Below are 22,889 nucleotides of genomic sequence, written 5' to 3'. Positions count from 1 at the left end.
TGCAGAGCACTTGCCATGCTCTTAATTACGTTTTGCTGCCATTTGCAGCACTCTAGCCCTTTCCTTTGGTGTTTTAGAGCCATTTTAGTGCCTTAAAGTTCGGGTCCCCATTGACTTCAATGGGGTTCGGTGTCCGGGAAAAGTTCGGTAAAAGTCCGGGACACGGACCCGGACTTTTTTTTAAAGTTCGGCCGAACCCGTCGAACACGGACATCTAGGTGTCCGCTCAACCCTAAACATAACGTTTTGCATTGTTGCCAAAAAGTTTGATTTTGGTTTCATCTGACCACAGCACCTTGTTCCACATGTTTGGTGTGTCTCCCAGGTGGCTTGTGGAAAACTTTAAACGACACTTTTTATGGATATCTTTAAGAAATGGCTTTCTTCTTGCCACTCTTCCATAAAGGCCAGATTTGTGCAGTATACGACTGATTGTTGTCCTATGGACAGAGTCTCCCACCTCAGCTGTAGATCTCTGCAGTTCATCCAGAGTGATTATGGGCCTCTTGGCTGCATCTCTGATCAGTCTTCTCCTTGTATGAGCTGAAAGTTTAGAGGGACGGCCAGGTCTTCGTAGATTTGCAGTGGTCTGATACTCCTTCCATTTCAATATTATCACTTGCACAGTGCTCCTTGGGATGTTTAAAGCTTGGGAAATCTTATTGTATCCAAATCCGGCTTTAAACTTCTCCACAACAGTATCTCGGACCTGCCTGGTGTGTTCCTTGTTCTTCATGATGCTCTCTGCGTTTTTAAACAGACCTCTGAGACTATCACAGTGCAGGTGCATTTATACGGAGACTTGATTACACACTGGTGGATTCTATTTATCATCATTAGTCATTTAGTTCAAAATTGGATCATTCAGAGATCCTCACTGAACTTCTGGAGAGAGTTTGCTGCACTGAAAGTAAAGGGGCTGAATAATTTTGCACGCCCAATGTTTCAGTTTTTTGTTTGTTAAAGTTTGAAATATTCAATAAATTTTGTTCCACTTCATGATTGTGTCCCACTTGTTGTTGATTCTTCACAAAAAATTACAGTTTTATATCTTTATGTTTGAAGCCTGAAATGTGGCAAAAGGTCGAAAAGGTCGAAAAGTTCAAGGGGGCCGAATACTTTCACAAGGCACTGTAAAACTTAAAACAAATGTGTAAAAATAAATTAAATTCAAACATATATAATTGTCCCATAAAAAGTCCTCTTTAGTGATGAATTCAAATCCAAAAGAAATGTATGTGTTCAGTGATATCCAATTATAGTTGAGTCACCACAAAACACCACCACTGTTGTGTGTCAACTCAACACTGACCTTACATAGTTACATAGTAGGTGAGGTTGAATAAAGACAATAGTCCATCCAGTTCAACCTGTGTAGGTGTGTGTGGCTGTACTCATCTCACATACCCCTGAATGTTCTGATCCTTGAGATGTAAGTCCATCAGATGGTCACAAAAAACGGCTGTTGGGAAAATCCATTAGTAAGCCAGTCCACTTCTCCACCCCTCTTGTAATAAGTAACTCCCTGTGGGTGTACATAAAAAAGAAATGCTCCACTAGTGTAATATTGGCAAAAGCTCAAGCATTTTATTAAAACAACACTCGATCTACTCACATATTAAAACTTGGTAACAAGCATTCAAAAGCTAATATCAAGCATCCGCGAATGGAACCTCTATTGATGTCACTATCTCCACGCTGGCTAACAACTATTCGGGGACTGTCACTGGCTCTCTCGCGCTGTCACCGCAGTGATTTTGGCTACCATACTGTCAAGCCCAATGCGTTTTGTCACTTCGGACTTCATCACAGGGGGTGGCTGTACGACTCGGCAACTCGGCTTATCACTCCTCCGCCTCTGAGCTATTAACCCATTCCAAGGCTTCCGGAACTGTGCTGCATCCTATCATGTAGTTCCCCTCCCGCAAATACCTACAATCCCTAGTAGGGGTACCAGCACGCCATCTGTACACTTAACCCATTAAAAGCCATTCAGAACTCACAATTGGTAGAGATAACAGAATTGGCTATAGGTAATAACTGGTGATTTGCAGTAGTATAACGCTAACCAGTGGCCTTGGCCTGGGTAACAGATGGCCTATTGTAATGTTCTGGTACCTTTGGTACCCTAATTCCACTTTCCTTAGTGTATGCGCCCCACCATTCTCTTTTGGTAAGGTGCGCATACACCTTTAAGACCGATGCTGTCATCATTGAGCGCCGCAGGAGCGGCTATTTCAACCGCCGGCGGTCTCACTAACATTGTTCGTTCAACGCTGCATAACCTGCCTTGAAGCTCACATGCTTGCAAGCATACCTCGCTGTCGGAACCTCGCTGCTGATCCCTGTATCCCGCTACCGGATCACCCGCTCATACCGAACCTCTCTACTACTGCTTGCTACTAGTGATAAGTACCCCGCAGGGGAATCCTCCATAAACCTTCATACTAAAGCTTACACTATCTAGCTCTGCATACTAAGGACTGTTACTATCATCTGCACTATCTAGATTGCTAGCTCTTGAGCCTACTAACATCTATCCTTGCACTGGGTTAGTCTCTCCTGTATGTCATCTGCTATCCTATCATCTACTACCATACATGATTGCTAACCTATCTGCATCCTTCCTGTTACCATCTCATTCTCAAGAACATTCCACTCAAGTGTCTGTCAACTATTGTCTCTACTTAAACCTGTCTCTTCAGCCTATCACCACTATACTACTATATACATAGATCACTCCAGGAACATCTTATTGAGTGTGTATATTTGTATGCTGAATCAGAGACTATCCACAGTGATGAGTCTTGGGAGTTGGTATTGGTATCTCAGCGTTTCTCTACATGACTACTGAGTGGAGTATTTCTGCAGCTGCAAATCCACATTGTTCAGAAAACGCAGGAGCGTTACACCTATACATCTAATTATTATTACTCAATTAGACATTTAAAAAATATATACAGAAAAGTAATAAACAAAATATTAAAAAAAAATATATAATCCACATAAAAATTTTTTAAAATACTCATCTAAATCAGAAAAAATATATAATGGACTAAAAATATATGTATCTCACAGTCACTGGTAAATATAATAAGCATGATTCTAGGAATCACTAATGAAACTATTTATATCTAATTCAATATTTAAGCCTGTGGGCTCTAAAGTATGTAGTAAATAAATCCATTTAGTTTCGCATTTGGAGAGGTCCCTAACCTCGTTAGAGCCCCTCCAAGATGCAGAAACTCTTTCCACTTACCAAAATTAAAGGCCGCTTGGATCTCTATGATGATGACGTCTGAAATGTTCTGACACACTATGATACCTAAAGCCCTGTACAAACGTACCGATTGTCGGCCGTAAATATTTGGCCACCAACCGATCGGCCGATTGTAGGCTTGTTAGTATGATGCTTCCGACAGCCGACAGCGCATTTTCGGCCGAACAGAATCTGTCGTGCAGACTTTAAAATATTTGTTGGCCGTCACCAGAACGCCCGATTGTTCGCCAGTCAGTACAGAATTCGGCCGACAAACAGCAGATTAGCAAGACTGGGCATGCTCTGAGAAGAAAAAACACACGGAAAGTTAACCATCACATGACATCACTTCTGCAGTCGGCTGTTGTTGGCCGACAAAATTTGTGTGCAGTCTTTAGCACTTTTCAGCCTACAGGACAACACTGGACAAAAGACGGCCGATCGTTCGGCCGACATTCGGTACGTGTGTACGGGGCTTTAATCCCTTAATGATATTCTGTATATTTTCACCAGTGATGGGAATAACGGCGCTATAAGTAAACTGCGTTACAACCAGTGTTACTTTTTTAGAGTAACTAGTAATCAAACAAATTACTGTTTCCTCGGAAGTAAAACTGACAATAAAAATGCGGCATTACGATAATTTCAGTGGCCAGCAGAATGTCCCTATTAAATATTTTAGCCCGCAGGATGTGTATACAGTAAGCTTCGGCTACTTACAGAACATCCCTGTGCTGTAATACTCTATGTACCGCAGCTGAGCCAATCACGGCAAGCGGTGTATTCTATTAATGTATACAAAGCCTGCTCAGATTGGCTGAGTCAGAGGCAGGCTTATACAACCTTTGCCAATCTGAGCAGGCTTTGTATGCATTAATAGAATACACTGCTTGCCGTGATTGGCTCAGCGCGGTACATAGAGTATTACAGCACAGGGACGTTTTGTAAGTAGCCGAAGCTTACTGTATACACATCCAGCGGGCAAAAATATTAATAATACAGAAGTTCTGTATGTAGCAGAAGCTACAGTACATATTAGGGCATATCAAGCTGGCTAAAATATTTAATAGGGACATTCTATAAGTACCAACTATTGTCGCTATTGTGCCTGGCTTCTGTGTGCTGCTAATCAAGATTTTAAGATACAGTAAGGGCTCTTTCACACGGTCCGCTCCGTAGGCGGATCCGTGTTGCTCAGCGGGGATCGATCCGCGATCCCCGCTGAGCCGGGCGGGTGACAGCTCCGTCTCCGCTTGCAGAGCGGAGAGGGAGGTGTCTCAGCCCCCGCTGCCCTCTATGGGGGATCGGATGAGAGCGGACCGCTTGTCCGCTCTCATCAGATCCGATCCGCTCCGATTACTGAACGGATGGAAAAATAGGGTTTCCATCCGTCCAGATTTCAAGCACAGGATCGGATGCGGATGGCAGCGGGTGTCAGCGGAGGTGTCTCCGCTGACACCCGCTGCCCCATAGAGCTGCATGGACGATCCGATCAGATCCGCCTAAAAAACTGACAGGCGGATTTGATCGGACCGCCCGTGGGAAAGAGCCCTTAGTGTGCTATATTTATTGGTATCTCAGTTACTTTTTGTGAGAAGTAACTAGTAACTAGACCTAATTACTTTTTTTAAAGGACATGCCCAACACCGATGTTCACCAATTCTTTTTCAAAGCCCACTTGGTGCGCCCAATGTACATTAAGATTAATATCGATTACAAGTCAGGGAAATTTAACAGATGCTTGGATGCACTTTCCCTCCACCGAGTAGAGCGTGTGGAGAAGGAAATCAAGTCAAGAGGACATAAAGGAAGCCCCTGTGTTGCTCACGGCCGAGTCCCCCTACTCCCTTGAGGGCCAGGCAGCAGGGACCCTGGTGGGCCCCGCCAAAATCCATACTCAGGAAGAATGGACCCAGTTCCAGCAGATGGATCCTGAGCTCATGTACAGTAAGTGCAATGCTTCCTGTAGAGACAGCGCAAGCCATTCTCCCGACAATGCCAAAAGCTGTCCCATATAGTGAGAGCAATCTTAAGACAGTGGAATTGGCTCAAGTCCCGGGACAATGCACTTTATTGCCAGGCCTGAATACTTACTGAGTAGCAGGACATACTACAGATCATGCCCCCCCCCAGTCGCACATTCTTCAAGTTTGTCAGGTGTTGCGTCCTGCAATTGGGCATTTTGGAGTGGACAAAACTGAGGCCTGGTCAGGAGATACTCCTTTTGCCCATTGTTAGCAGAATGGGTGCAGTGATCTTGCCAGGAATGTGCATCCTGCTTGGAGCACAAAGCACCTCCTGAAAGGACTACTCTTTTGACCATTATCACTTTAAAAGCCCTTCGAGCTGGCCGCAATGAACTTCCTGGTGATTTTCCGTTCCCCTGGAGGATTCTGCTATGCCTTGGTCTTCGCTGACCATTTCACCAATATAGTTACATAGTTTGTGAGACTGAAAAAAGACATCAGTCCATCCAGTTCAACCTATGATGTGTGTGTGTGTTTGCTGTTAACCGTACATTGAATACCCCTGTATGTTGTGGTCTTTAAGGTGCCCATCTAATAGTTTTTTGAAACTATTGATGCTCCCTGCTGATACGACTGCTTGTGGAAGAAAATTCCACATCCTTACTGCTCTGACAGTGAAGAACCCCTTACGTATTTTACGTAAGGGGTTGCTGTGGTAGTACCCTACAAGGACCAAAAAGCCCCAACCACAGCTAAGTTATTCTGGGAACATGTGGATGCCCCAGCCGTATACTTTCAAGCTAGGGTCTTTGAGTCAATAGTCATGTCTGAGCTGTGCAGTCTGAGTGGCACCCTCAGGGCAATGGGGCCTGTGAAGGGTTCAACTGCATCCTGCTGGGCATATTATGGAACTCTTGAGCAAGGCCACTGAGATCATTGGCATCAGCATTTGGGGGCCGTAGTTTGGGCTTACAAAAATACAGTACATTGAACCACAGGCCACATTCCATTCTTAATGTTTGGATGCTACAGCCGCTTACATGTAAATCTATTACTAAGTACGACCCACATCTTGCAAGCCCAGCACATGGGTGCAAGAGCATGGGGACCACTTGCAAAAATCCAAGCAATTGGTGCTGGATAGACATAAGGACTTGGTCGAGGACGCTGACGTGGAGTACATACCTTTGCAACCGAGGATAGGGAAGGGAAAAATTCCTAAATGCGAGAGAGGCGTCAAACTAGGACCCACGTGGGAGCACACCCCCCACTAAGTGGAAAAGCAGCCTTTTTCCCCAACTGCAGTGTATGATGTAATCTTGGAGGAGCCCAACCCTGTTGAAAGATGACTCAACCAAAATCTTCTGAGGCTCTGAGTGCTAAGTGGCGATTGCTCTGCCAAGCCATCTGGAGATATAGTTAAATAGGTAGTCTGGTTGAAAACAGACACAAGTCCATCTAGTTCATCCCAAAAAAGGGAGAAAAAAAATCATACAATCCTATATACACAATCCTATACCCACAGTTGATCCAGAGGAAGGCAAAAAAAAAAACAGCAAAGCAGGATACAATTTGTTTGCGCAGGGGAAGAAAATCCTTCCTGATCCACTGAGAGGCAATCAGATATTCCCTGGATCGATTTTACCTATGAATGTTAGTATCCAGTTATTGTTAAAGCAATCTACAGAGCTGGTCAGAACCAGCTATTGAAGGAGTTTATTCCACATTTTCACAGCTCAGTCAGGGCAAATGGGGCAGCTGCCCAGGGCCATCATTGTTTTAGGGCCTAAAGCATCTGCTCCTTAAGCAAGCGCTGCCCGCAAATACAGAGCCCCATCGGCCCTCCAGTCCACACAGGCAACAGCGCGCTGTGCTGTCATTTTTTTAAAGCAAGGAGCAGGCGGAGCCATGAGCTCCAATGACGCTCTGACTCCGCCCCATGCCATGCCTGTACATCAGGACCCAACTCGGGAGGCCACGGGTAGGAGCCGATGTCAGAGTGCTAGTGGCAGCCGAAAGCACATACAGTTAAACCTTGGATTGCGAGCATAATTCGTTCCGGAAGCATGCTTGTAATCCAAAGCACTCTTATATCAAAGCGAATTTCCCAATAAGAAATAATGGAAACTCAGATGATTCGTTCCACAACCATTTATTCATAAATCCTTCAATTTATAGTCCATATAAAAAGATTATAGCATTGCGATAGGTTATATAACCATAAAATGTCCATCCACAAATAGCCGCTTCCACAACGGGATTAGAAGCAAAATCCAGCAGGAGCTACAGAGTATCAAAGAGAAGAGTGGCACCTCTAAGTGTAGCAATATGGTTCCATTTAATGAAGGTGCAATATTTAGCAACTCACAAGGTTGATGAATAAAACAGGCACATCTAAGTACGCAGGCATCCGGGGTAAAGCTGTCCACATAGACTATCTTCTGCACCGCCGGCTGCCAGTCTGTAATCCTGACCGGGAAGACCACCCTGCAGTAAAGCGATCTGAAAGCGAGGGGCAACATGGAAGGGATGGCGTCAATGGCGATGCGGAGGATGGTCCTATGTGGACAGCTTTACCCCTGATGCCTGCATCCTTAGATGTGCCTGTTCCAATCATCAACTATGTGAGTTGCTAAATGTTGTACCTTCATTAAATGTAAACATATTGCTACACTTAGAGGCGCCTCTCTTCTCTTTTATACTCAGCTGTGACTTGAGGCTACTTGTATATCAAGACATCGCTTGTAAACCAAGTCAAAATTTATTTGAAAATTTTGCTTGTCTTGCAAAGCGCTCTTAAACCAAGTTACTCTCAAACCAAGGTTTTACTGTATATGAGCCTGCAGATGGTGAGCGAGGTAGGTCCTTTTTCTCCCCTGGCTCCCCATATTAGGTTCCAAAACTCTGACCTGGCTGTGGCTTTTATTTAGAGAGCATGCAAGCATTTTAAAAATGCAGTGGCCCTGAAATTGCATCAAGCTATTGCGTGTGATTTCGCTGCAATTCCTGCACCTGCAAACATGCTGTATTTTTAGATGCGTAGGCCACACATCTAAAAACACGTACGTTTGCGGATGTGGAAACTGCAGGTAAGTCGCATGGTGCAAAAGCATGATGCAATTTCAAGGCTATTGCATTTTTAAAATGCTGCATGCACCTTTTTTTCTGTGGGAAATGCAGGCATGGCCGCCCATTCAAATAAATGGACTGTTGTGCTTGAGCAAACCTGCATGCATGTAAACCAGGCCTAAAGCAGTAATAAAGTAATTTTTAAAAGTATACAAAATAAAAAATGTATGCACAAACCAACACACTAACAAAATAAAGTACAATGAGAAAATGTGCAAAAACGGGTAGCAGCCAATACTCAAATGTGTCTCCACATATATCACTGATAAAAATAAAATAAATGTGGTGCTACCTCTAAAATGTTTAATAATAATGCTACAAGATACGTGCACACATCAGTTGCCTAATGACATAACATATATAACATATATAACAATTGGAAAAGTTGACCCTACTGGGAAGTGCTATCAATTGCTCTAAAAAATATTTTTGAATTTTCTAATAATAAAATAAATAATTGGATATAAAAAGCTTGTTATATGTGAAATCCGCACAGACTTTTAGTGATTATAAGATATAATGAAAAATAAAAAGTAAAAAACAATGTCCATAGGCATAATAAATTAAAACACATTTAACAGAATAGCATGCCGAAGATCCATTCCAATCAATAAAGTGTGTGTGCAAGAATAATGATAAGATGATTGATAGGAGAATGTGAAGTATATACAAAATCCAATTGTAAATAGTTTGTTTAGAAAAGTGTGTGTGTGTGTTTGTTTTTTTGGGATGCTGGGGTGGAGAGCAAAATTGCCTAGAAAATGTTTGCTCAGGGTCCAATCCATATTAAAGACGGCCTTGCTTATTGTGAAAAAATCTTTCCATCTTTGGAGATTAAATCTCTTTTTCTCTAGATGTAAATAGTGCCCCCTTGTCCTCTGTGATGACCTTAAAGTGAATAATTCAACACCAAGTTCACTATATGGACCACTTATGTATTTATACATGTTGATCATATCCCCCCTCAATCTCCTCTTCTCAAGAGAGAATACGTTCAGTTCCTATAATCTTTCCTTATAGCTGAACTTCGCTATGCCTTTTTGTTGTTTGGTTGCTCTTCTTTGCACTTTCTCCAGTTCGCCAATATCCTTTTAGTGAACTTGTGCCCAAAACTGAGCTGCATATTCCAGATGAGATCTTACTAATGATTTTTACAGGGGCAAAATTATATTTCTCTCTCTTTTTGGAGTCCATACCTTTCTTACTACAAGAAAGGACTTTACTTGCTTTGGAAACCAGAGGTTGGCATTGTATATATGCTATCTACCAAAACACCCAGATCCTTCTCCATCATTGCTTCCCCCAGTTGTACTCCCCCTCGTATGTATGATGCATGCATATTCTTAGCCCCCAAGTGAATAACTTTAGATTTATCAACATTAAACCTCATCTGCCACATACTGTAGCTGCACAATAAAAAAGTGCATTGACGTTGGCATCTAAGTTGGAGACATCCTGTAAGGACGTTATTCCACTGCATAGTTTGGTGTCATCCACAATGTCTGAAATTGTACTTTTAATCCCAGACCCTGTGTCATTTTAAAATATATTAAAAAGTAAGGGTTCCAACACTGAACCTTGGGGTACACAACTGATAACCTTAGACCATTCAGAGTAAAAATCATTAACCACTACTCTCTGAATTCGGTCTTTTAGCCAGTTTTCTATCCGATTACAAACTGATTTTTCAAAGCCTGTAGACTTTACCTTCCACATTAGCCATGTGTGGGGAACTATGTCAAACCTATAGCACGTCCACAGCCACCCCTCTGTCCAAGGTATTACTTACCACTTCATAAAAAGAAATCAGATTTGTTTGACAACTTATGTCTTTCATGAATCCATGCTGTCTGTTGTTTATTTATTTCCAGCAAGAACTCATCTATGTGGTATTTTATTAGACTCTCCAGTATCTTACACACTAAAGAAGTTAAAGAAATTGTAAAGGTTAATTTTTCTTTTTTTCAAAATAACAAACATGTTATACTTACCTGCTATGTGCAAGGTTTTTGCACAGAGCAGCCCTGATCTTCCTCTTCTGGGGTGCCCCGGCGGCCTTCCTGGCTCCTCCTCTTCATCAGGTGCCCCCCTGAGGGAACCCGTGCGCGCGCGCTCATGAGTCCCGCTGCTGTGTCTATTGACCCAGACAGTGGGACTCAGCCCTGCCCCCCCCCCCCCTACCGTTTCACTGGATTTAATTGATAACAGAGGGAACCAATAGCTCTTGCTGCTATCAATCTATCCAATGAGGACCCGAGACAGCGGCTGGAGCCAATGCTGGAACAATCAGGTTCAGGTAAGAATAAGGGGGGGGGGGTGTGGGGTACAGCTGAAGCACCGAAGGTTTTTCACCCTAATGCATAAAATGCATTAGGGTGAAAAACCTTGAGACTTTTTCAACTCCTTTAAACCAAAATGTCTATAGTTACTTGGTAAATACTTTGATCCCTTTTTAAATATAGGTGCCATACCTTACGCCAATCCAGTGGTACTATTCCAGTCATTAACTACTTCAATACAGGGCACTTTCACCCCCTTCCTGCCCAGGCCAATTTTCAGCTTTTAGCACTGTTGCATTTTGAATGACAATTGCGCGGTCATGCAACACTGTACCTAAACCAAATTTATGTCATTTTTTCCCCCCATAAATAGAGTTTTCTTTTGGAGGTATTTGATCACTGCAAGGTTTTTTCTTTTTTGCTACTAAAATAAAAAATTCCAAAAAGTTTGGAAAAAAAAGTTTTTTGTTTGTCATAAAATGTAAATAGACAAGTTTTTTCCTGCACTGATAAGCACTGATGAGGCCGAACTGACAGGCACTGATGAGGAGGCACTGATGGGGTGGCACTGATGGGGTGGCACTAATATGCAGCACTGATGGGCACTGATATGTTGCACTGATAGGTATAACTCATATGCAGCATTGGTGTACACTGATGGGCACTGATAGGCAGCACTGATGGGCACTGATGGATGGCACTGATGCTCACTGATAGGTGGCACTGATGGACATTGATAGGCGGAACTGATGGGTACTGATAGGCGGCACTGATGGGCACTGATAGGCAGCACTGGTGGGCAATAATGGGCACTGGTTGGCGGCACTGATAGATTGCAATGATTGGCACTTGTGGGCGGCAATGATAGATGGCAATCATGGGCAGCTCTGATGGGGAGGGCACTTAAAGGGTCCCTGAGCCCTGATTGCCATCCCTTGTGGCCATGGGTGGGCATCCCTGGTGGTCATGGGTGGGCATTCTTGATTGCCATGGGTGGGCAATCCCTGGTGGCTCTAGTGGTACCCCCCCCCCCAAGGGTCTGCACTGGTAATCAATGCTCTGATTACCAGCACAGACCTCCACCCTGTCAGGAGAGCTCTCCTCTACTCGTGCCTCTCAGGAAAGCCGATCAACGGCACTTCCTATTTACTATGTGACCAGCTGTGATTGGACACAGCTGGGCACATGGTAAAGAGCCTACGTCATTAGGGTCTTCACCAAAATCGGAGATCGCCGTTCGGCACGCCCCCCGGGGGGTGCGCAGAGTGCTCTATCCTGCTGGACATCATATGACGGCCAGTCAGGATAGTGCAACTTTACCGCAGTCAATCTGCTATAGGGCGGGTGGCAAGTGGTTAAAGAGTCCCTAAAAATGAGAAACCGTGCCATTGAAATGACGGATCTCAATTTATTTAGGATCCGTTGGTGTATGTTGTGACAGAACTATCCAGCTTGGGTGCATCCAAGATATAGCTTCCACCAGTCTGGAACCAGATATTATAGCTGAATATTGCACCCAAGAATCTAGATGACACTATCTTAGGTACACTGGAACTGGAACTAACTTTATTGTAAATTCACACAGAATATATAGCACGCAGGATCAAATTCCTTGATAACATTATTATATACAATATAAACTGTAAACAGGAATATATTTAACATAGCTAACATACACATAATACTAATCTACCTCTAGCAACTAATAGCTGACAGTGATCTAATTAAATGGTAAGCAAATTAACACAAACTCCTAACATCCCACAATGGTTCCATAACAAGGTAAAGTGTTCACAACATTATTCTCATCTCCAATCAGATGATCAGACAGACAGACAGACAGAAACAATAGGTGACGCAATTAACAATGGGAATTTACACCTAGGAGGTAGGGATGGCCTTGCGGTTCGCGCGTCGGTCGGTTTGCGGTGAATTTTGCTTGTTCGCTACCCGCCAAATTTGCGAACACATGGCGTTGTTCGCGGCGGCCATATTCGTTTACATTGGGGAGAACTTTGACCAATGACACAGCCGTCAGGTGGAACGGGATAGCCAATTAAAACATTTCAGCACATGGACATGCCACTAACCCTATAAATAGACCTGAGCTGTCGGCCATTTCACATTCTGCTTTTTGCCAGTGTAGGGAGAGGTCTGCTGTTTTCATGAGGGAGAGATTGCCAGACACAAATAGCTCTGTGAAGATCCACAAATGTCCTTTTCAGGGCTTATTTTTCGGTATAGGTCTGCTAGTATCTTCTCAGGTTAGGGGCAGGTATCTAGGCGGTCGGTGCTTTAGGGGTAGTTAGAGATCGGCAGCAGTCACACACAAATCGCTCTGTTAATGTCCACAAAAGTCCATTTCAGGGCTGGTATTTCGGTATAGGTCCAGTCTCTTTTCAGGTTAGGGACGGGTATCCAGTCTGTGCTTTAGGGGCAGTTAGAAATCGGCATCTGCAGTCACACAAATAGCTCTGTTAATGTCCACAAAAGTAATTTAAAGGGCTGCAATGTCGGTATAGGTCTATTACAGTCTCTTGGGGGGGGGGGGTAATCCACAGTATAATATACTTTGTAGAAAGCATATTATAGTGGATTAGTAGTGACTGAGCGTTGCTGCATTGTGTATTATATTATGTATTATTATGTATTATAACAGGTGTGATAGACCAATGCCCCCCCCCCCCAATACCACATATTGAAGTGGGGTGTTATCTGAGTATACTTTTACATGTTTATTTGTGTTCTGCAACAATATTGCCTCTTTTGCTGAGTTAAGTCTGGTACACACAGTGCCAAACTCACTGGCCAATTTTTTGAACTGGTGTGATACACCAATGCCCCCCCCCCCCCCAATACCACATATTGAAGTGGGGTGTTATTAACAGTATAATTTTCTAAGATTGTATTTTGGTCCTGCAAAAATGTGGCCTCTTTTGCTGTGTTAACTGTGCTACACACACAGTGACAACAGTTACCGGCCAATTATTTGTAGAACTGGCGAACTGACAGACCGGCAGATAGGGAGGAGAGGCAGGCAGAACTTACATTGCACAAGAGGTACAAAGCAGACTGCAAATGTATCAGGAGCGAGCCATCAACCATGTACAGTCACATCTGGCGCTCCCAGGACGCCGTCACATGGCTCCTATGTGTGTGCTTTTTTTAATGTGTCCGTTGCTGACAACAGTGTTGCCATCTGCAGCCATCGCAGTCAACGCATAAGTCGCGGTAAGCTCAACACTCACCTAGGGACAACCGCCTTAAGAAGGCACCTGAAATCCCATTACCGAGCCCAGTGGGAGCAACACTGTCAGAACCCACAAAGCCACACTCCAGGCTCTCGCCGTCCAGCCTCTTCTCCTTCTCCTATTCTCCTGTCTCCTCTCAGTTGTCCAACACTCCACCTTCCATGATGCCGTCGTCACGTTGTTCTGGAAAAAAGCAGGCTTCTGTGGCTCAAATGTTTGAGCGTAAAAAAAAAGGTGTCCGACAGGTGTCTGACTACATCGGGTTAACGGCCGATGTGGACGCTCTGAGGAGTGATGAACCCCTGGACTACTGGGTGGGCAGGCTTGACCTCTGGCCAGAGCTTGCACAATTTGCAATGGAACTGTTGGCTTGTTCCCCGTCCAGTGTCCCGTCCGAAAGGACGTTCAGCGCAGCAGGGGGGATCGTGACCGATAAGCGCACTCGCCTAGCTCATGACAGTGTACATTACCGAATATTTAGAAAAATGAATGGATCTCTGAGGAATTCAACACGTGACCAGTAGACCATGTTTCATTGAAATTCCTCATCACAGGCCACAAATATCTGCCAGACCGCCATCCACCCACAACAATTCCTGGTCCTTGTTTTCGCTAAATACAGCGGCATAAAAGGCATTTCATGTCCATTGAATGACTATTTTTCGCAGCCTTTACAGGCCGACACTTACTTCTGTATACTGTGAATGCCTAATGTACCTCTAGCCGTAAAATACACTACATTCTTAGCTGTCAGTTAAACCCATGTGGGCCAATTTTTGGGGCCAATTTTTGGAGCCTATACAGGCCGACACTTACTTCTGTATACTGTGTGAATGCCTACTGTACCTCCAGCCACCAAATACTACGTTCTTTGCTGTCAGGTAAACCCATGTGGGCTATTTCTTGGGGCCAATACTGGCCGACACTTACTTTTGTATCCTGTGAATGCCTAATGTACCTTCAGCCACAGAATACTACGTTCTTAGCTGTCAGGTAAACCCATGTGGGCTAATTTTTGGGGCCTGGAATGGCCGACACTTACTTCTTTATCCTGTGAATGCCTAATATTTCAGACTGGAATTGAAAATCAATGGGTCTGTAAAGGTTCCGCCAAATTGTGGAATGGATGCGGACCCATTTTACAGATGTGTGAATGGACCCTATATGTATTAGACATGTATTTACCGGTTGCTGTCAGTTCTGGCTGATTTATGAAAAAAAAATATATATATTTTTTGCTGTAAAAAAAAAAAAAAATTTTAGGGCAACTTTTCCAAATGCAATACTTCTGTTATGACATTGTCCATGTGCTGGGACTATTTGTGCACAGCTAGTACGTCTTTTGTGGCTGCAAATATGACCTAAAGGTTTTTAAAGTTCGCCTCCCATTAAAGTCAATGGGGCCCGCTGCGAACTTGCGGTTCGCGGACTTTTGAGAAAATTTGCGGCTGACGTTCCGAACCGCCCCGGCCGATGTTCGTCAACCTCTACTAGGAGGCACACAATGGGAGAGACAAAAACTTTTGTAATCTGTCCACTAAACATGTCATCAGAAGACAAACAATGTTCCAGCAGTCTGATGAAGTTGAATTAATTTATCTTCATAGATTTCTTGAGTGATATTGTTGATGAACATTTCTGTCCCAAGTGAAGGAGCCTCCCCAACTCAGTCTGCAGAATGGCCACCACATTCCCTTTGACCATTACCATGTGTAGGATTAATATTACAACTTTCCATCCAGTAGGGATGCTTTATTGTCTTTATTCAGAGCATAATTCCAAGCCTCACTCTTAGCATTCATCACATTGTTGTCCATCAATAGAGAATGATCTGCTCTCTCCATGGGCCATCATCAGTGGGTAGGAGGCTTTACCTTAGTGCTCTCCTAAAGCCCTGTCCTGGTTGAGTCTGTCACTTATGCCATCCAGTCCAGGTGTTTTATTTACCTTTATTCTGGCTAAATATGTCTGGACCATATCAATTTTAAACCATTGTGAATCATTTGGGGCTGTGTCAATACCATCCCCATTATGGACATGCTCCTTTGTATACATAGAGCTAAAGAAAGTATTTAATACATTTGTCTTCTCTTTGTCCCCAGTCACCCACTCTACATTAGTTTGTAAAGGGCCTACATGATCAGACCTGACATTTTTAATATTATTATTTAAAAAAAAATGCTTAGGTTTGTCCTACTCTTTTGCAATCTGTCGTTTGTTCGCTCAGGCACAGAACTGTGGATCGGCCCTGCCCCCCCTCTCTCTCCTGATTGGCTAATTGAATCTGATAGCCGTGGGAGCCAATGGTGCCGCGGCTGTGTCTCAGCCAATCAGGGGGGAGAGTCCTGGATGGACCAGGGACTTATGGAAATCGCTGGACAGAGATGGGGCTCAGGTAAGTATTAGGGGTGCTGGGGAGGCTGCTGCACACAGAAGGATTTTTGTCTTAATGCACAGAATACATTAAGATAAAAAAAAAAACCTTCTGACATTAATACTCCTTTAATTTAGCCTTTAGGGTTTTTTGTGTAGAGTTTTTTTCAGGATGTGGTACTAGGCAATTTGTACCTAAAATGTAGGTGGTCCCTTTGGTAATTTCTTCCTCCCATCTATAGGCTTCAGGTGGGGGTGGGGGGTGGGGGGGCAGCTTCCACTGTTATTGCCTAGGCAACTACAGCGGAAGTGGGAGTGGGTACCTGGCAGAAATAGGTACCCACTCTCTCTAAAAAAAAGTGCAAAAAGTAGGAGGGGAGGAGGAGAATGCATTTTAACCGCTTGCCGACTGCCGCACGACTATTGACGTCGGCAGTCAGCCCCTCACAGGCAAAGCGACGTAGGGCTACGTCGCTAGCCTGTGAGGCTCTAGAGAGCAAGCGCGCGCACCGCCAGAGGCGCGCTCCCGCGCGGTCACGGACCCCCCCGCACGTGTGATCGGCGGACCCGATGTCCGCCGGGCACTCACGATCGTCTGTTAGAGCGGGAGAAAAGCAGGCTAATGTAAACACAGCCGTCTGTCAGTCTCCCCTGTGTAAGAATGGAGATCAGACGGTTCTACTATGTAGGACCGTTGATCTCTGTTCTTACACTAGTAGCCACAGCCAATCACAGTTAGAAACACGCCCCTAGGACCCACTTAACCCCTCCCTCTCCAATACAGTTAACTCCTTCACTGCCAGTGTCATTTTTACAGTAACATTGCATATGTATAGCACTGATTACTGCAGAAATGTCACTGGTAACCCCAAAAGTGTCAAAATGTCAGTCAAGGGTCCGATCTGTCCGCCGCAATGTCGCAGTCCCGCAAAAAAATCGCAGATTTCCGCCATTACTCGTTTAAAAAAAAACAACAAAAATGACAAAAATCTTTCCCTTTGTTAGTAAACGCTATAACTTTTGCGCAAACCAATCAAAATACGCTTTTTGCCATTTTTTTACCAAACATATGTAGCATAAAACAAATTGGCCAAAAATGTTAAAAAATTTAGATTTTTACATTTTTTGGGGGGAATTTCATATAAAAAAATTTGAAAAATATTGTTATTTTTGCAAAATTGACGCTCTTTTTTTGTTTATAGCGCATGATCAAAAAATCGCACAGGTTATAAAATACCACCAAAAGAAAGCTCTGTTTGTGGGAAAAAAAGGACGTCAAATTAGTTTAGGTACAGCGTCGCACGACCGCGCAATTGTCCATTAAAGTCATGCAGTGCCGAATCGGAAGGTAGGCCCTGGTCAGGAAGGGGGTAAAATCTTCCGGGGCTTAAGTGGTTAAGGTGCATATCCTCACATATCAAGTACATAGCTCTCACTACTAAAATGGGCTAATCAAAGTGATCACATGATCAGGAACAAGACATGCTGCATATTAAATGTAATGTTAACCAGTGCCCAAGTAGTAAGGTATTACTACATCAGGAAGATTCTGAAGACAATAAGTATGCCTTACATGATTTGCTAATAGTTACGTGCGGTTTTAATCATTACAGTGAAAAATCTAAGGGTCTCAATTTTCTCCAGCATACAGGTGGCAGGCCAAGTGATATTTTGCAGTGATGGATGTCAAGCCATTGTAGATACTGGCACCTCTTTGATCACCGGTCCATCAGTGGATATTGAACAACTTCAAAATTATATTGGAGTCACAAGTACGAATGGAGAGGTAAGATGGACATCAAACAACCATTCACTCATGTAAATGGTATGTATGCTATGTTATTATTTTAGCTATATTTATGACACGGGATGTCACATTGGTATTAATGAGTATGTAAGGGTATTATTACAAACACCTGCCTATACATTAAATTTCATACCAATATACGAAAAAGTGTGTGTGATACCTTATTGTATGTACAATGTACTAACCAACATACCCAATATATTGAATATTATGTACTTCCAAATTCATTAAAAGTGCTTAGTGCTAACATCGATTGCAAAAGTGCCACAATGATAACTCCTCTTTTACCATATACAAAGTGCCATAGTGCAGTCCCCACATGGATCAAATTTTCACCTAGTTGGGCTAATATATTTTTATGGTTGTTTTGTCACATTTTTTGGGGTTGTGTTCAATATCTGCAAAGAGAGATCACACAAATACTTAAAAGTATAACATTTATTAAAAGTAATGACAGGTACAGATAATATTAGAAAATATAACTAAAATACTTAACTAAAGATGCTGTTTCCGCCACGCGTCCCTCCACTATATGGCATGGTACACAGATGACCACAGACGTATGCCTCATGGAGGCAGCTCTGATGTGAGACAAAGACCCTATAGGTTTTGGCTGTGGTGTATAGGTCTTGAATGTAAAGAAAAGACAACCCCCAAGCCAACTTCCATTGCAATATGACCCCTCAAGGACTTGGTCATCAGTTAACAATAACATTCCTTTGGTATATGGTAGAACTATGGTAATGTCCTTTATATGGCTCCTGGATAGAGTTGAGCGAACACCTGGATGTCCGGGTTCGGCGGGTCCGGCCAAACTTGAAATAAAAGTCTTGGTTTGTGACCCGGACTTAACCCGAACTTTACGCTGATCCTGAACCCCATTGAAGTCAATGGTGACCCGAACTTTTGAGCACTAAAATGGCTCCAAAACAAACATGGAAAGGGCTAGAGGGTGTAACGCTCCGGCGTTTATTTGTGTGGTGTGGATTTGCAGCTGCGGAAGTTACACTCAGTAGTCATGTAGAGATGTGTTGAACTACCATATCCAACTCTCAAGACTCATCATTGTGCATCAGCCTGTCTCAGCAAGCACATACATAAACACAGACACTCATTAAAGATGTTCCTGGAGTGATATGTTTATATGTGAAAGTATAGAGGTGATACTGAGGGGACAGGCGTGGATAGTGATAGCAATGGTAAGAGGTAACAGATGGTGATAGTAAGCACTTAGGATAGCAATCATGTACAGGTAACAGGTGGTAGTGAAGAGCAGATGAAGTGTACAGGAGATGCTAGGCTAGTGCAGTGACAAGATGGTAATAGGCTCAAGAGCTTGCAATCTAAGTAGCGGTGCAGATGTTAGATGTAACAGTATAGTTCTTAGAGTAGCAATAGTCTTTAGTAAGCAGAGTAGTAGTGAAAGTAGATTAGGAAGGTATTCCCCTGTGGGGTACTTATCACTGGTAGGTTTGTAAGGAGAGGGTTCCGGCGGTGAGGTAATGATCTTGTAGCGAGATACAAGATGTTGTAGTAAGTCTTCGGTCAATCCAGGTATTAGGGAATAGCTGGAGGATTCGGCAGCGTTAGGTAATGCTGTAGCAAGCGGTTTGCAAGAACACATGTGAGTGAATGCCGGTGGTTGAAATAGCCGCTCAAAACGGCACTCACTGATGAGGTCATGGAATTTAAAGGGACAGGTACTAGATGCGTTCCACCTATCTATATGGTGGAACGTAATGTACAAATAATAGGTTGGAAGGGTACCGCAGGTACCAGGATCTTACAGTACCCCCCCCCCCCCAAGGCCGGCTCCGGAAGGCCTATAACACTGGTCTCTCCGGGTATTTGGAGTGGAACCTTCGTATAAGCCTGGGTGCGTGGACGTCAGAAGCATCCAACCAGGTGTCATCTTGGGGACCATAATTTTTCCATCTTATGAAATATTGGAGCTTTCCTCTGTGGATACGAGAATCCAAAATTTCTTTAATCTCAAATTCTTCTCCACCTTCAACTTGTATCGGAGGTGGAGGCGCGATGGTAGGTCTAATCCCTTGGTTGGGTGTATGTGGCTTCAATAGAGATACATGGAACTAGGGGTGTATTTTAAGATCTGCCGGTAAAGTGAGTCGAACTGCAGATTCCCCAATGAGCTTCTCAATTGGGAAAGGTCCCAGGAATAGAGGTCCAAGCTTTTTACTAGGAATTTTCAACCTCAAGTTCCTCGTAGATAGCCAAACAAGATCCCCAATAGCATATTGAGGTGAAGGTCTTCTGCGGAGGTCATAGTACCTCTTTTGTTGGCTATGAGCATGTGAGATGGTGGTGTTAAGTAAGCCCAAAGAGTCTTTTATTTGGGTGAGATAGTCAGAGGCTACTGGGTTACTTGATGGTAGGATGCGTGGTGGAAGAATTGTGGGATGGAACCCATAGTTCAGGTAGAACGGACTTTGCTTAGTAGTACTGTGGGTTGCATTGTTATAAGCAAATTCTGCCAGAGGGAGGAGGTCCACCCAATCATCCTGTAGGTATGAGGTGTAGCAACGCAAATATTGTTCAATACACTGGTTGACTCTTTCAGTTTGTCCGTTGGTCTGCGGGTGATAGGGGGAAGTAAGTTTTCGCTCAATGCGCAGTATGTGACATAGAGCTTGCCAAAACTTAGAGATGAACTGCGAGCCCCGGTCACATAAAAGAGTCTTTGGAATTCCATGTAGTTTGAACACATATTTTACTAGCAATTCCGCTGTTTCCTTAGATGAAGGTAGTCTGCGAATGGGAATGAAATGTGCCATTTTTGTCAGATGGTCCACTGACACTAGGATGGTAGTGAATCCCTTGGACGGTGGTAATTCCACTATGAAGTCTAAAGAAACAACTTCCCATGGAACTTTGGGTATTGGTAGACTGCAAAGTAAACCAGAAGGTTTTGTAGTGTCAATTTTGGACCTTGCACAGATGTCACATGAAGAAATGAATTTTTGTACAGACGTCTTCATCCCAGGCCACCAAAATTGCCTAGTGAGCAAATTAAATGTCTTAGTCATACCCATATGTCCTGCCATAGGTACGTCATGAGATAACTCTAAGATTTTGGTACGCATACCGGGAGGTATGTAGAGTTTGTCGTTAAAGTAGCGGAAGCCTTCTGCATCAGTACTTAGTTGAGGTGGTGGTGAATCCAGTCTTAGACTGTGCAGAATCTCTTCCTTTAAGGGACGAACAACACCAATAATACGGTCATGGGGTATTATAGGTAATGAAGGAATTTCGGCACAGTTATCTTCGGTTAACCGTGATAACGCATCTGCCTTCTTGTTTTTGTCTGCAGGTGTATAGGTCACTAAGAAATTGAATCTTAGGAAGAATAGCGACCAACGTACCTGTCGGTGGGAAAGGGTCTTGTTGGTCTGGAGATATTGGAGGTTTTTATGGTCTGTATATATGAGTATTGGCAACCGGGTGCCCTCAAGTAGATGTCGCCAATTCTCCAGTGCCAACTTCATGGCAAGTAACTCTTTTTCACCCACTGGGTAGTTCACCTCTGGGTTACTTAGTGATTTAGAGAAGAAAGCAACTGGATGAAGTGGTGAAGTATTCGTAGGTCGTTGGGAAAGAACTGCTCCTACAGCCATATTTGACGCATCTACCTCCAGGATGTATTGGAGGGATGGGTCTGGATGGCGTAGTATGGGAGCGGTAATGAAGCTTGATTTCCACAAGCTGAACGTTTTATTTGCTTCTTCAGACCATTTAAATGTTTGCTTAACACTTGTAAGTTGTGTGAGTGGTCTCACAATAGACGAGAAGTTCTTGATGAACTTCCTATAGAAGTTTGAGAATCCAAGAAATCGTTGTAAGGCCTTACGAGTTGTTGGTACAGGCCAATCCAGAATACAGGATATCTTGCTCATATCCATCTTGATGCTGTTCTTGGATATGATGTATCCTAAGAATAACACCTCTTCCTTATGGAATAGGCATTTCTTCAGTTTTACGTACAAGTTGTGTGCGAGCAATCTGAACAACACAAGTCTTACATGTCTTTTATGTTCAGACAAAGATTGAGAGTAAATGAGTATATCGTCCAGATATACTACGACACAGACATCGAGTAGATCTCGGAAGATGTCGTTTATGAACCGCTGAAATGCTGCAGGAGCATTACACAACCCAAACGGCATCACTAGATATTCGAATAGTCCGTATCTAGTTCTAAATGCCGTCTTCCACTCATCCCCACTACGGATGCGGATGAGATTGTAAACCACTTTAAGGTCTAACTTTGAGAAGTAAGTGGCTCCACGCACTTGTTCAATCAGTTCCGGGATGAGAGGTAAGGGATAGCAATCCTTTATCGTAATAATATTTAATTGCCTATAGTCAATAATAGGCCGAAGGCTTAAATCCTTATTGCGGACAAAGAAAAGTCCTGCAGCTGTAGAGGAAGTAGAGGGTCTAATGAACCCTTTCGCTAAGTTCTCATCCAAGTATTCCTTGAAATGAGAAAGTTCATCCTGAGAAAGAGGATAAACATGACCGAAAGGTAGCTTACTATTAGGGAGTAGGTCAATAGAACAATCGTAGTCCCTATGGGGAGGCAACACTTGAGCATTTTTCTCAAGGAAGACTTCTGATAAATCCTGATAGCATGGTGGTGGTGTAATTTCCTCTGACACCATGGACAGGATTTTCTTTTGAGATTGGAGGTTACACGTGGTCTCGCAATAGTGAGAAGGGAAGGTTAGGGACCGTGTCTTCCAATCAATAGTTGGTTGATGTATATGTAACCAGGGAAGTCCCAAAATAATGGGAAAATGTGGT

The 22,889-nt window shown here is 43.4% G+C and overlaps 1 protein-coding gene across 1 annotated transcript in view; it reads left to right on the top strand.

The window, feature by feature from the left end:
* CTSE (cathepsin E) overlaps positions 1-22,889 on the top strand; it is a 277,214-nt gene that overhangs the window by 174,881 nt on the left and 79,444 nt on the right. Inside the window, exon 7 of the mRNA XM_082245811.1 lies at positions 17,903-18,044. Within this exon, the coding sequence (XP_082101937.1) occupies positions 17,903-18,044 (142 nt within the window). The remainder of the gene's footprint in view (positions 1-17,902; positions 18,045-22,889) is intronic.

Source organism: Pelophylax lessonae, assembly GCF_965119305.1.
Source record: "Pelophylax lessonae genome assembly, chromosome: 2".
Classification (NCBI taxonomy): Eukaryota; Metazoa; Chordata; class Amphibia; order Anura; family Ranidae; genus Pelophylax; species Pelophylax lessonae.
This window is presented reverse-complemented; position numbering and strand designations above follow the sequence as displayed.